At 47.6% G+C, this 14,291-nt stretch overlaps 4 protein-coding genes across 4 annotated transcripts; 2 read left to right on the top strand and 2 right to left on the bottom strand.

Annotated features, from left to right (window-relative positions):
• Window positions 1–671: 671 nt before the first annotated feature.
• On the top strand, window positions 672–3,533 carry FSST1_001831 (OPT oligopeptide transporter protein-domain-containing protein; the record flags this gene model as incomplete). The annotated part of the gene is made up of 8 exons (XM_083227762.1): window positions 672–1,452; window positions 1,501–1,840; window positions 1,897–2,115; window positions 2,163–2,358; window positions 2,414–2,619; window positions 2,676–2,702; window positions 2,779–2,993; window positions 3,046–3,533. 8 exons carry the CDS (start codon window positions 672–674, stop codon window positions 3,531–3,533), a joined length of 2,472 nt encoding a protein of 823 aa, XP_083092013.1.
• A 1,310-nt stretch (window positions 3,534–4,843) lies between these two features.
• FSST1_001830 (transcription factor domain-containing protein) lies at window positions 4,844–7,432 on the bottom strand (the record flags this gene model as incomplete). The annotated part of the gene is made up of 5 exons (XM_083227761.1): window positions 4,844–5,342; window positions 5,396–5,984; window positions 6,037–6,412; window positions 6,466–7,035; window positions 7,349–7,432. The coding sequence occupies 5 exons, from the start codon at window positions 7,430–7,432 to the stop codon at window positions 4,844–4,846; spliced, it is 2,118 nt and encodes a 705-aa protein (XP_083092012.1).
• A 2,725-nt stretch (window positions 7,433–10,157) lies between these two features.
• Window positions 10,158–11,509, bottom strand: FSST1_001829 (uncharacterized protein; the record flags this gene model as incomplete). The annotated part of the gene is made up of 2 exons (XM_083227760.1): window positions 10,158–11,359; window positions 11,440–11,509. The coding sequence occupies 2 exons, from the start codon at window positions 11,507–11,509 to the stop codon at window positions 10,158–10,160; spliced, it is 1,272 nt and encodes a 423-aa protein (XP_083092011.1).
• An 825-nt stretch (window positions 11,510–12,334) lies between these two features.
• Window positions 12,335–13,240, top strand: FSST1_001828 (uncharacterized protein; the record flags this gene model as incomplete). The annotated part of the gene is made up of 1 exon (XM_083227759.1): window positions 12,335–13,240. The coding sequence occupies one exon, from the start codon at window positions 12,335–12,337 to the stop codon at window positions 13,238–13,240; it is 906 nt and encodes a 301-aa protein (XP_083092010.1).
• Between the last annotated feature and the right edge of the window lie 1,051 nt (window positions 13,241–14,291).

The following is a 14,291-nucleotide window of genomic DNA, read 5'->3' as shown; positions in this document are numbered from 1 at the left end:
TGTAACTAATGTAAAGTTTAAGAATATAATCTCCACTTTTGGGTTAGCGCTGGGTAGTTAGATGGTGAGACGGATACGGATACAAGGGGCAGGTACGGTTTGGTCGGTACCTCCCGAGCTCGATACCTACCTACCTACCTATGTTCTCACGACATTCTCAGTAAACTCTCAGTCCTTTGTCAATATTTGAATCATTTCCATGATCAATTGCTGTCAATAAATGAATCAACGTCATATAAATTCTCTACCTGTCATTCATTTAAAGCGACGTGATCAATTCCAAACTTGAATAGACGCCACAAAACAACAAAGGACACGACACGAAACGTCTCTCGCACAACGCCAATCCAATATCTCTTCTCAATCATATACTATCCTCATAGCCTTAAAAGATATGAACAGTCTTTGTGGTTAAGAAGGGAGCCCGTTAGTTGTGCCAAACTTTGCATCAGTCTCGGCAGCAGTTGTTATTCTGTCCAGGTGACGGTACGCCCAGCTCAGACATATGTTACCATACCAAACGATATACAATCTCTCGGATTTTGGATATTGCTGAAATCAACGAAATTTACATTCGAAAACGGAACAGAGAACAACCAAAATTTGTTGAGACCGAGTCATCCTCAAGGACTGCAACCAACAACATCTAAAAAGGGCAGGCCAAGCTTACAATGTCTGAGAATCGGAAGCCGGGGTCGGCATTACCAGTCGAACATATCGGCCCAAGCATATCCGGTCCTAGTGGACGGCTCTCAACATCATTAGAGATTGAAGATCCGCCCCCCGAAAATCCCAAGCATCGTCTGCATGAGTGGGCAGGCACTGGAGCACGCAACGATGACGAAGATGATCAGGGTGAAGAATACGAACTTCTCATGGACCCAAACCTCCCCCGGGAGTATGAGACAAGACGGAAGAACTCACAAGAGTCTGGCGATGAGGCGGCTTTGATCAAGGATGATGATCAAGACCAGAATGAGGAAGAAGAGAACTCACCATATCCTGAAGTTCAGGCTGCGGTGCGCAACTTTGATGAAGATCTCCCGTGCAATACTGTACGAGCATGGACCATAGGATTGCTACTCGTTGTTGTGGGTGCTTCGATGAACACCCTGTTCTCACTACGTCAACCGTCTATTAGCATTGGTCCTCTTATCGCTCAGATCGTTGCGTGGCCGATGGGTCATGGCTGGGCCAAGTTTGTGCCAGAACGGGAGTTTACCACTTTTGGTATAACATGGACTCTCAACCCTGGGCCGTTTAACGTGAAGGAACACGCTATTATCGTCGTCATGGCCAGTGTCTCGTTCTCAGTGGCATATGCCACTGATATCATTCTAGCACAAGTCATTTTCTACAAGCAGGACTTTGGCATCATGTTCCAACTTCTGTTGACTATCTCAACTCAATCAGTAGGTTATGGAATCGCAGGAATGCTGCGGAAATTCTTAGGTAAGTTGCTGTCATCCCTGGCTCTAATTATTTTGCTTACAATCCAAGTGTATCCTGCATCCATGATCTGGCCCGAAAATCTTGCTGGTGTTACTCTTATGAATGCCATGTACGAGAGAAACGATGCCCCAGACCCTAGTGTTATAGGAGGAGCAATGCACCGGTACAAATGGTTCGCAATTGTGACTGCATGCTCCTTTTTCTACTACTTCATCCCGGGTTTCCTGGCCCAGTTCCTAAGTATCTTTGCCGTAGCTACTTGGATGGCCCCTCAAAATCCCATTGTGAACCAGCTATTCGGAGGCCAGACAGGTCTATCTCTTCTTCCTATCACTTTTGACTGGACACAGATTGCAGGATACGTTGGCTCACCGCTCATTCCGCCGTGGTATGTATAATGTGCACTCGATCACTGGACTGTAGAATTATATTGATGAGGAGCAGGCATGCCATCGCCAATACTCTCGTTGGTGTTGTTGTCTTTTTTATTATTGGATCGTCTTTCCTTCACTACGGAGGAGCATGGTATGGCGAGTATTTGCCAATGAGCGACTCCGGTACATATGACAATACCGGAGCTCGCTACAACACCACGCGGATCCTCACAAAGGACTTCACACTAAACGAAGAGGAATACAAAAACTACTCGCCCCTTTTCATCAGGTATGATAAACCTTCCGTATACTACCGACCTAAACTGACAAATAAAGTACAACCTTTGCAATTTCTTATGGCCTATCCTTTGCTGCTATATCTTCACTCGTCGTGTACACTTATCTGCATAACGGCAAACAGATCTGGCAACAATGGAGAAACAGCACAAGTGAAAAGCCTGATGTACACATGAAACTCATGAGAAAGTACAAAGAAGCGCCTACTTGGTGGTACATGTCACTCTTTGCAATTGTGAGTTTCCACTCCTGATTCTCTTTGTGACATTTGACTAATGATAGATACTCAGATGCTCCTGATTGGCTTCTATACAGTGCTTGGCTATCCTACCAACCTCTCCTGGTGGGCTTTTCTGCTTGCCATCGCAATCTCTTTTGGATTCGCTCTTCCCATAGGCATCATTCAGGCTGTGACGAATACCCAAATTGGCTTGAACGTCTTGACAGAATTCATCTATGGATACCTCCAACCAGGTCGACCTCTGGCCCTGATGATGTGGGTTCTTATCTGTCTTCGATCCACACTACTACATGCTGATCCTGAATGCCTAGTTTTAAAACATATGGATACATCACAATGTAAGTATTGAGTGCTCCCTTGAAGTCTCCGAGACCTCCAAGACTTCTGGACTGACATCCACACCCCTCTATCTAGGGCACAGTCTCTTCGCTTTGTCTCGGATTTGAAGTTTGGACACTACATGAAGATCCCTCCTCGAACCATGTTCCTGTCCCAAGTTGTCGCCACAACATTCTCGTGCTTTATTCAGATCGTTGTTCTGAACCTGTCTTTGAATAATATCCCCAATGTCTGTGAGCAACACCAGGTAGATCACTTTACGTGTCCCGGCGGTCGCGTCTTCTTCGCTGGTAAGTTTAATGCCGAGTCTAAAATGTTTCTGATCTAATGCATGAGTCGCAGCCTCCATAATATGGGGTCTCCTCGGACCTGCCCGCATGTTCTCGCCTGGCCAAGTATACTCTGGGCTCTTTGTCTTTTTTGTCATTGGTGCCATAACTCCCATAGTTATCTACTTCCTAGTCAAGCGCAGGCCCAAGTCTCCAGTGCGTTTCCTCATGGCACCTCTCATCTTTGGAGGTGCAGGGGCTATGCCGCCTGCGACACCCCTCAATTATCTTTCTTGGGGGGCAGTGGGTTTCGTCTTTCAATTCTGGATCAAGAAACGCCACTTCAGATGGTGGTCGAGACTTAACTTCCTTACATCGTCTGCACTCGATCTTGGGCTAGCCCTTGCGACTTTGTTCATCTTCTTTGCGTTCACGCTGCATGGTATCGACCCGCCAAGCTGGTGGGGAAACGACATCGTCTCATCGACCATGGATGTCCAAGGTACCGCGATACAGGCACACGTAGCCGAGGGAACGCGGTTCGGGCCTAAGAGCTGGTGATGGTGGGGTGTTTAGGGATGCACACCTAAGGGGGAGTTATTGTATGTATCGTAGACTACCTATATCTAGAATAACTGCATGTTTTGTTTATGTTTGTTGGTGGCTTGTGCATCTGCAGACAGACGTCGAATACCAGTTTTCATTTAGAGACATGTTTGCTTCTAAATAGCTGAACTTATGTAAGAGCCAGTCGGGTTTCATGTGGCGTCTATCGCGCAGCTGGACAATAAACCCGCCGCCCGCAACATTGAGACCGCCCTCGACAGGAGCAGGAGAAAAGATGTAGTAATAAACCCTACGTTGTCCAGTCAGACCTGAAGACTGCCCTAAGTCTGTAACTCATGACGTTGCTTTTTGACCCGTTGTAGTAGTTACCGCCCGCCATCTTACATATTTCGCGGCCCGTGGCTTGTACAAGGGATAAATCCCACGTACCTGGAACCAAGGCTAGCTCTCGCGACATTTCGTTGCATTTTATGATCTTTAGAGAGATGACTAGGATCGAACAAACATGCATGTCTGACCACGCAAGGATAGCCTTTCTGGCCCATATTAGCGATTGAGCAAAAGCTCATCTACCGAAGAGAATGTAACATATCGCAAAGGACTCATGCAGCATGTACCTATTCTGGTTGGTGCATGCAATTGAATGATTATTTGTCTCGTTATACATTCAATTCACGCCCATGTGCCAACCCAATGAAAGTAAAGATCTAGTAGCATCTGTTGGGTTAGTATCTGTCATTTATACAGCCCTTCAAAGTCAAGGATTGGGAAACGAGTTTAGTGAGTAGTCAGTGGACAGATCTATGAGTGCAGTAATGATTTAGTTGAGCTTAGTGTGAGGGCAGTCTAGTTCTATACAAGCTATTGTAATAGTAGCCACTTTGGTCTAGAAAACATTACCATGCTCTCGTGTTAGTATTCTCAATTCGATTACGCCCCTTTGACAACACCACCGTCCACTGCTCAATTACGGTTGTTTGTGGCCAAGGCCAGGACTAGGATGGATCATCTACATCCTGGAGTGAATTCCCTAGATGCAGTAAATTCAAGCCATTTCCGACGCGAAATGCGAGTCATTGACTAAAACCCGAGGTGTAACCTCATGAGGGAGAGTCAATACACTCCTCAAACATGTCGGCACAAGTTTATAGCTGTTTATAGGTCTAACCCATCCTGACATTAATATGTTCTCCAGTAATGTTGTGATATATGATGTAAGAAAATACAAATTAAGAACTGTAGAAGTTTCTGACAACGCCCTTCGAGAAAGCCAGTGCCATTTTGACACTCTCCGCCTATTTAAATCACCCACATTGTGAGCCGTCGAGATCCATGTCACCACTGTGTTCATTATGCCACGAATGCTGAGGGTTTTCGACTGAAGGTTGGTGGTGAAACGTGCTGCCCATGTGTGGAGACAAATATATAGAAGCGGAAGCGTTTGAATGATCATGGCTTTCTTGTTTGATAGCATTATGATCATCAGCTGCTGGTCTTCGACGACTGTCGTAAGGCGGCACCAAACTGCTCTGTGTTGGCGGATAGAAAGGAGAGCGGTATTGGCTGGATTCATATGCATGTCCCTCGAGCTTCGGCTTGACGAACGTTGCACGATTCTGACGATTGACATCATGTAGAAACAAACTTAGCACCGAAGCGGAATGCTCCGCATAAGAGTTCGTTTTTTTCACTGTCTCCAACATGGCTAATGCGCCTTTCACCAGTGACAAATGTTCTTCTGTGAAATGTATGCCTGCATACATACTACAAAGTAGTACATATGTCGCTTCGATCAAAACGCACCTGGGATTGTTCAGTATAGTAGATAGCTAGGAACAGTAAATAATGCTACTTACGTAATAAACGGATGGACAGGAAGAGGCGGAGTGGAACGCGTGCCTTTTTTGAACATGTTTATTGCTTGGATTGACACGGATACGCATCTCTGGGATAGCTCGTTAATTTGTGGCTCGATATTATCCAAAGTCCGGCGTTCTTCCCTAGAAGCGATGAGGCGGAGAAGAAAGAATGGCCGGCAAAGAAGAATGTCAGCATAGATGCGGAACGAGTCGACGCGAACTTGTTCCACAGAAAGGGTCAGGAGGTCGACTTTGACGTCTGCAACAGAGTCCAGGTGTCCTATCAGAACTTTCACGGTTTTCATCGCCATGGGTTTGGAATATACAACCTTGACGGTTTCACCGATAATCCGGCATGCATCGACTGCAGAGTTGAGAAGGTTCCTCTCCTGCAGTTTAAGAGACTCATCAGTATATTGGTTAATAGCCAGTGGCTTGCCTAATGTGGCAGCGAGTAATCTGTCGAGAACGAAGAGGCTTCTCCAGACATTTCGTCTCGATCTCTTTTCGGTATCAGACCAGCTGTCGACTTCGGTCTCTTTCCCTCGATGAATGCCGAACGAGTGAGCGACCTCGAAAGCTCGAACTGCCAGTAATAAGCCTCACTTCTTTGCAGGCAAACAATATATAGGACTTACCACAGTAAGAGTGTGCATCATGCCGCCTGCATACACACAGCATGTAAAACGACATCAAAACGAGAGCCTGGAGGACCCATGGAACACTACCGCAGCTCTCTGTTCTTCTGTATGTTTTCAATGGCGGGAGCAATGCTTCAGCGCTTACGAAAAACTGTTCTTTCAGATTGGGGCCGAAAAACTGTTTTTTGAGATTGGGGTCCTGCAAATCTCTTCCTGTCGGACCAGACTCTAATGCAAGCCCGATCGCTAGTACCAGATAGAAAATGCACCGATCTGAGATGCACACCTGGCTTGGTCCATTGTAGGGTTGATGCAGTGTGGCTTGGATGGCTTGGACGGAGTCGAGGCTTACAACATTGATGAGACCAAGCGTCTTATCCCAATCAATATACTTATACGTGTAGAATAGAGTGATTGGCAACTCACATTAGCGAAATATTTGTTCACTAACAACCTCGAAGTATCGATATGAGGCAAATCAGGCGGCCATGTTGAGTTGGGGCTAGCAGGGCTAGTTTGCTGTGGCCCAAACCAGATGCACGACGACTCTGTAAATTTTGAAGATCCAGAGCATAGCTTCAGATATTGCTTGACAAGGGCCACGAAGGATTCAGTGGAATAACTTTCAGAAAAGACTGGAAGTACAAGCAACGGAAGATGCAATATAGCAAGGGTTCGACATCCCTGCTGGCAATCCTCTGTGCGAGGGGGCGTGTATTTTCCAATTTCTTCGAATCTTGATGTAGAAACAATGCGGAAACCGTCCAGTTTCCCTGGACTTGCCGATTCTCTTACAGTATATTGGCCGGCTGTTTTCCCGCTTGTGCCTGGTGTATCAGAGTGTTCGGCAGCCTCTTGTGATTGCTCGCCCAAATCGTGCCTTGGAGACGAGCAAGACGCAGTCGAGTTGCTTGACGAGTCGGTGGACTTACTCGGCCGATACACGCATTGAGACCTTCGCTTACGGCAATTCTTGCAATTTATTAGGCCATCGCACTGCAATTTGATCATGTTAGCAACCAGTGACTCTACAGCTCACATGAGTACGTGCTAATCATATACGCCAGCTCAGGCTTTGCTTGGACTTGGACATATTGGTGTTTGATACTAGAGGACTTTTTGTGTTGACAAGGAAGAGCAGTTGCCAATCCCATCTTGAACAGACGAAATGTGACATACTGCAACAATATTGTAAGGGATATGATGATAAGGAGCAGCGAGCTGAAAAAATCAGGGGCTTGGCGGCGACAGCCGAGGCGAGTCTGACGACCAAACCCTGAGAGATTGAAAGATGTTTCCGTCGACTTACCTTTTGCTTGCGTGTCTTACAGGCATTGCAGGCTTTTCGTACCCTTTTGCGCTTTTCCGAGGCGACTTTGCTGGATGTTTTCATCTCAAAAGAGCCAGGGGAAGATAGAATACTAGAAGGCAGCCGATCTCTCGGTGCTGAACTCGTCAGAGTCTTGTGGCAGTATAGAAGTGTAAATGATCGCCTGTTGTGGACAAATATGGTGTTTTGTGACCGAATCAAAACCTGACTGATACCTACAACACTGTTAAAGCATTGTGGTGAAGTGTGTATGTGTGTGTGTCTAAAAGCGCTTGGTGGAGGGTCTGGTTGGTCTTATATAAAGTATCAACCTCTCGATGTAGGTTTGTACCTTGAGAGTGGGCGAGGCGACAGATTTTAGAACCAAATCTAATGCGACAGGGTGCCGAAGTGCGTCAAGTAGACTACGCGGCAGACGGGCTTCTTCTATCCATTTCGAATCAAGACGAGCCGCGGTGGCTCAGAACATCCAAGTAGAAGCCGTCCCGACTGTACGGGACTGGCTGACAATTGCTATGTGACCAGATGAAACCAGTAATAGCTAACTTGAGAGACTGGAAGGGATATATGTGGTGTAGGAAGATGCATAGGTAGTTGCTTAGTCCAAGAAACACAAGTTCCTTTCTGCCGGCGATGATCCTGGTATCTCTTGGTTCGAAGGGGGGCATGCGGCCGTGTATTGCTAATGTGAGGGGCAGACCTGAGACCGTAGGAAACAAACAAGTTGTCGAAGAGGGCTCTTGGAATGACGTGGATCTTGTCTCGATGGCCATGAGCCTGAGTTCAAAGCCCGCTCTCCCCGCAGTGACTTTTCTAGTCTTGGCCATGCAAGACTTTGAACACTTGACTGGGGGAGGGGGGTCCATGTTTCCATTGCTTAAGTGATCCAATATTAGGGAGTGTGGAGATCTTAGCGAGATCTTGATTGCTATTGATCCGTATTATGTTTCTGTTGGTTCGTGAAAACTGTGACAAATGCCGATTGACGGCTGTGTGTGATTGATGAAGGTTTTCTTGTTGCCTCGCGGGTGATGAAGACAGGGAATGAGACGATGTACCTGCCCGTGACTTGATAAAGAAGGAAGGAAGGTACCTACCTAGGTACCTAGGTATGTAGGCGCAAGGAGGAAATAACGGTAGAAGTTGACCGTTTCGTCTGCGGCACTGTTCCTCCCACATGACAGAACTCGACTGCGAGTGAAGTTTACCTTAGAGGTACTTAGTAGTTTTGTGCTACCTCCTCCCCGTGAGACTTACATGGCTTTATTTCCTTAGTCATCGGTTTACCCCAGTCCGGATATCGTGAATGACAATATCTCCTCATCTTTAAACATTCCATAGCTGACAATACAACACCCACCCCTTGTCAGTTTCTCTCTTTTCTCCTTCCTCTCCCTAACGCATGTCTTAGTTCAGGGTTCTACGATTACAAGGATGACCAAACTCAACAGAGCAACCGATGTCGACTGACAAGTGGATTAGTCTACCCTACCTACCTAAACATGGGATGGATGTTTTCTTTTTTACCCCTACCTGGACCTTTCCAGGGAATGATTCCAGAAGCAACTCTTTCCATACCACCTTCTAATATCGATAGGCCTCCTAGGTAGGTCCTCTGTAATACGCCTTGATACAATGCCAAGGCATCAATGGATTGGCTTCTACCGGGTCCTTGGGTTCATTGGTGCTTTCCGAGACATTTTCACGCCACAATCTAGGTACGTTGAACAATCCATCCTCCCTAACCCCGGTTTCAGGCGCGTAATGCGGATAAGATTACTAGCTCGATGTTGAGATTTTTGTATGCAAGGTGGTCGACTAGAGACAATATGAGACTATTCCCTCCTCTTGCATGAATGAAGTGGAAGACGGATCTTGACTAAATTGATGTCGGGCCGGTGTGGGAGAACTTGCTCACACTCACTCACTGCCATCGCAACTGATACATACATGGTGATCTATCCGTGATAGGGCTTAGCTTGCGGCTCGGCTCTGAGGATTTCCTGTTCAAGACTGCAATGTAGTATGATTAATCATTGATGATCGGGCTTTGCTTTCAGCTGGCTGTCAATCGGTTGACTGCTGTACCGAAAGAACTTTGGACTGCCAAGCCGCAAGGTGTCGAAAAGATCGCTAGGGCCAATATTCATTCCAGAACCTGGAACGATTTGGGAGAACTGGACTAAAGCAGTGATCAATCGGCTTCTGTAATGTAGAGCTGCACGTCTCTGTATATGGAAGGAGAGATATCGATCGTGGGAAAGCTTTGCAGGCGTTCTGGCGATGGGGGTTTTGTTTGGCTTCGGACTTGACCGAAGTAACAGTGACTTCCAGGGTGGTGATTTTTGACAGAAGCAATATTTATAGACTCACCAGGTGTATACCAACGTAGAGCCCAGATCGACCTCCTCCTCGATGACTTTTGCAAATTCCACCGGCTTGCCCCTGGATCTTCAGCTCCAACTGTGGATTAGGTGCGGCTTTTGATAGATGAAGAGACGTTTTTTCCCAAGTGAAGCAACAATGATATGAGGTTCGTATTTATTTTTCGGATATGGGATTTTCTCTACTGGCATTCAAATTGTAGGCAAGATCAAGAAGGCTAGGATCGAATAGCATCTTTCCGGCATCAAAACTTGATTCATAATTGGGTTTGTAGTTCTAGCTATCTGGCAAAACACCGTTGAAAGGCGTAGATATATCATACCACAGGTGCGTCCAAGCGCAATTACTAGCCATTGTCTATAGCAAAAAACGATATATTACAGGGATATTTTTCTTCATAAGCTCACAGTACCAGTCGTCCAGGCTCCTCCTCGAGGATAGCCTTGCAGCGTGCAAGGAAGACCAGTGCCCTCTCCTCCTCGGCCTTGGGGACCGTCAGAGTGAATACATTGGCACCATTGGACAAGCCGGGGACGGCGCGAACGGAGGCGGGCTTGGGAACAGACTTCTTGCTGGGTGCAGAAAGGAAGTCGATAATGTCAGCCTGCTTAGGGCTAGATCGGGGAGAAAGCATAGAGGGGGGAGGGATAGCGGAGATCTGGGGCAGGTAGACACCGCGAGAAACCTTGGAGGCCTTGACCTTGTCGAGGCCAAGGACCTGGTCAAACAGCTCATTGGCGGTAGGGGCACGCTTGGTAGGAGGAAGGTCATCGTTGGCAACCTCAGCGGCACGGCCAACAAAAGTAGAGATGGGTAGGAAGACACCGAGAGTCTCGTGAATTCGGTTCTGGACTTCGACAACCTTGGTCAAGGTGATAGGGATAGAAACTTCCAGATCCTCGACCACGGGGGCCTTGAAGTCCTCGGCGGGGCTTGGCTTAGAAGGAGGAGCAGGTTTCGTAGCGACCTTGATGTTGCTGAGATCAAGGTGGAACATGTTGTTAAAGTTGGTCTCGTTGGCAGCGGGAGTCTCGGGGTTGATGCTTCCAATATGAGCGAGGATGTCACCCTTGACTAATCGGCCGTGAGGACCGGTGCCCTTGATCTTCTTGAGATCAGCCTCACTGATGCCCTTCTCCTTGACCAGGTGCTGAACTGAGGGCAGGAGAGGATACTTGTGCTCGTAGGTGTCGTTACCAGTGGGCTTCGCGCTCGTCTTTTCGACGGGCTTCGACTGGGAAGGAGCAGTCTCCTCTTTGGGGGCCTGAGCGCTGGACTGCTCCTTGGGTTGCTCCTTAGCCTTGTCGGCGGGGATCTCGAGGGTGTTGATATCATCGCCAGCCTCAGCAATGACACCAATACGTGATCCAACCTGCACAGCCTTGCTGCCATCCGCAGCCATGATCTTGACCATGATACCGTCGTCTTGGGCCTCGACGTCCATGCTGGCCTTGTCGGTCTCGATCTCGAGCAGCACATCTCCGGCGCTAAAGGTTTCTCCTTCCTTGACCTTCCATGTAGCAATGTTACCCTCGGTCATGGTAGGTGAGAGGGCGGGCATGGTGAAGTTTTGTGCGGCAAGGCATCGTGTCGAGGTGGTGAAGCCTGCATCAGACAAGATGTGTTAGTCGGTGCGCGACAAAAGGGTCCGAGGGGGGATTTTCAATATCAGCAAATCGACGTACCACGGGCGATAGAAGGCCGAGCAGTAACGACCCGGGCAGATGCCCTGCAAGCTGCAGAAAGAGAGGCCATTGCACAACTTGATTGAGTTGAGTGTGGATATGGTGAGACGGAGGCTGGCGAGGGAGGGTTTTCGGTGCAGGTGAGAGCGACCTCGGGGTGTTGAGAAAGACTGGGTTATCTTCAACTGAAGCTGTTGAGATCCATTGGCGCTAGTGGGGACCCGACGTTAAATTTTGGCTGGCGGGAATAGAACGCGACAAGACATAAAACCCTCAGGGTCTTTGAGAGAATTAAGTCCCCAAATCGGGTGCAAAGTCTTCTTGTTATAGCATGCTTGATCTAATTAGGGGATACCTCTTCAGAGACAAGCGAGTTTATTCTTTTTCAGGAAACATCTTTTCGTGTTTGCAGAAACTCTTCTTCATGCTTTTATTAATGCTCATATCTCTCATGTCCCACTTAATTTTTTACTCAAACTTCTCGGGCGTTGGTGTCCCGAAAGCCACTTGATCGATAGGAACTTACAATAATCTACAATTTATGAATATAGAGGAAAACTAGGACATTATATAGTGCTTTGATGTTATAATTAGCTATCCAGCGTCTAATATTATTTGTGCAGTTGTTTTTAGTTAATTTGTTGAATCGGGGGGTTATGCATGCTCACCAGTTGCCGCGCATACCTCCGGCTTATATCCGTTTATCTTATCGTAGGTACCTAAGCTAGTAACATCCATGGGCAAGCCTGAAAATTGAAGCTATTTCGACATCGAACCACTGAAAGTTAATTGAGCGATTGGATGGCGACGTTTTCTAAATTGTGGTAACTTCTTACTCGGCATATACCACTACTGCTCATATACAGATCTTCTTCCGAAAGGCCTCAATTCTATAATGGCGAGCCTCGCAAGGGGCTTCTGCCTCCCAGGCCTACGGCCCCTCCTCGTTCCTCGCGCCGAGGCTCTGCTCCTCCGATCCCGCTTCTTTTCCACTTCCCTCCGCCTGGCTGCTGAGCCTGCCATAAAATCTACTCGACCACCAAACGTCTCAAGGGTTGCCGCCGCCGCCGCTGCGTCCAAGATTGCTCCTAGTCGATACGCCTTTATAAAGAGCCTGACTTCTAAGCCAACACCCACGGTCCTCTATGAGGGACCATCACACTTTTGGTTCTACTTCGGCTGCTGGTCTAGTGGACTATCTTTGATTGCTTGGACGGGTCTTACTGCGCCGTATGCTGTGCAGCAGCCTGAGGGTGTCCCACAATGGATTGGGCTGGTCTTTGGCACAGCTTATCTGCTCCTCGCGTCTATGGGAACATTCATGATTACGAAAACACCAAACATTGTCGGGAAAATCCGTATTCTTCCTACACAAGCACCCAAGCTCGCTGCAGCTACGCCAGGGCCTGCTCCCATACACATGGAACTCACTATCAAGCGAATGGTCCCGATGCTTAAGCCCAAGGTCATTGTCGCTCCCCTAAATGAGATCACCCTCGCATCTCGCTTTTCGCTACCAGAGGAGTATGTGCCTGGGCTGCGGCGCATCGAGCTAGAGCAAAAGACAGAGGCGCAGCGCAAAGCATTGCACAAGTTTGATATGCAGCACCTGTTTACAATGCCGTTCCGAAGAATGGGTCGAGCCGTGTCTGCCATGTTCAACGGCGTCAAGTCTGCCTGGACTGACATGGGATTCGGCATCATCATTGTCGATGGCAAGAAGTACAAAGTGGATGTTACCAAAGGTTACGCTCATGACGGATTCAAGACGTTGGAGAAGCTTGTGGAAATCAAGTCCTAAGGTGCTTACCCTGAAGCATAGATATGGACGGCACAATGTAATTGCCGTTTCAAAGCTAAGGTCTGCTTTAGCTTGTACTTGTATTGTGTACGATTTATCCCAGATTTTAGCGTAAATGACAGTATTTAGTAACGCTGACATGACAGTCTGGTCTTGTGTTGAGCAGAGTGTGGTGATCGGGTCACAAATCAGAATACGAGCAAAACTTTTCATACGTTGCGAACACATGCGTGAGAGGAATCTCCTTACCACGTGGAGGAATCGACCGATCAGTTGGGCACACGAGCATCATATAGTTAGTTATACTCAGATATGGCTGCTGCGGCAAGCAGGGTTGCTCGTACACTTCGAGGTGTTGCCATACAAATGGCTCAACTCAACACCACTGCAACTGACCATGATAGATAAGCTCAACATCCGTTTGACTGAGTCTGGCCACTCCATTCAATCTCCACAGATCCAAGTGGTTCCCCAAGACGGTTGCTAGATGCACTGGTAAGCAAGTATTGTACCTATGCACCAGTTGTTGGACCTTTTGCTGTCAGTGAGGAAGCTAAGTATATCCACATCTCGATTCGAAGGACCATGGAACAGTCCATGTAAGTGTGGTAGTGGGATATCACGCAGGTCTTGTGATGGCCGAGAACCGGAGAGCTGACTGACACGAGTTCTTGGCTGGGCACCGCTAAAAGACGCATGTGAAGTAAATCAGTATATCAAGGAACTTCAAAAGTATCGGCACACGAGCCAGACTTAGCGTTGGCGTTGGTGTTGACATTTGACATTTGACATTTGACTATAAACGTCTTCCGCCAGGGGCTGATGAGCACGTCAACCACGGGCCAGGCACGATCCTCGGGGCTTACATCGTATATGGGAATGCCCTCAGATCGGGTATTTCAACGAGACTAAACACTCGCCTACCAGGAACATGTATGAAATTTCGGTGTATGCACAGCATTACCATGCGAGGTGAAAGAGGGGACGCTGGGTCTGAGCCGAGAAACTAAAACCAGTTTAGAATATGTCGTGGAGTTGATAGAATCCTCAT

This window comes from Fusarium sambucinum, chromosome IV (genome assembly GCF_050947815.1).
Source record: "Fusarium sambucinum isolate potato_lamoka chromosome IV, whole genome shotgun sequence".
Lineage (NCBI taxonomy): Eukaryota > Fungi > Ascomycota > Sordariomycetes > Hypocreales > Nectriaceae > Fusarium > Fusarium sambucinum.
This window is presented reverse-complemented; position numbering and strand designations above follow the sequence as displayed.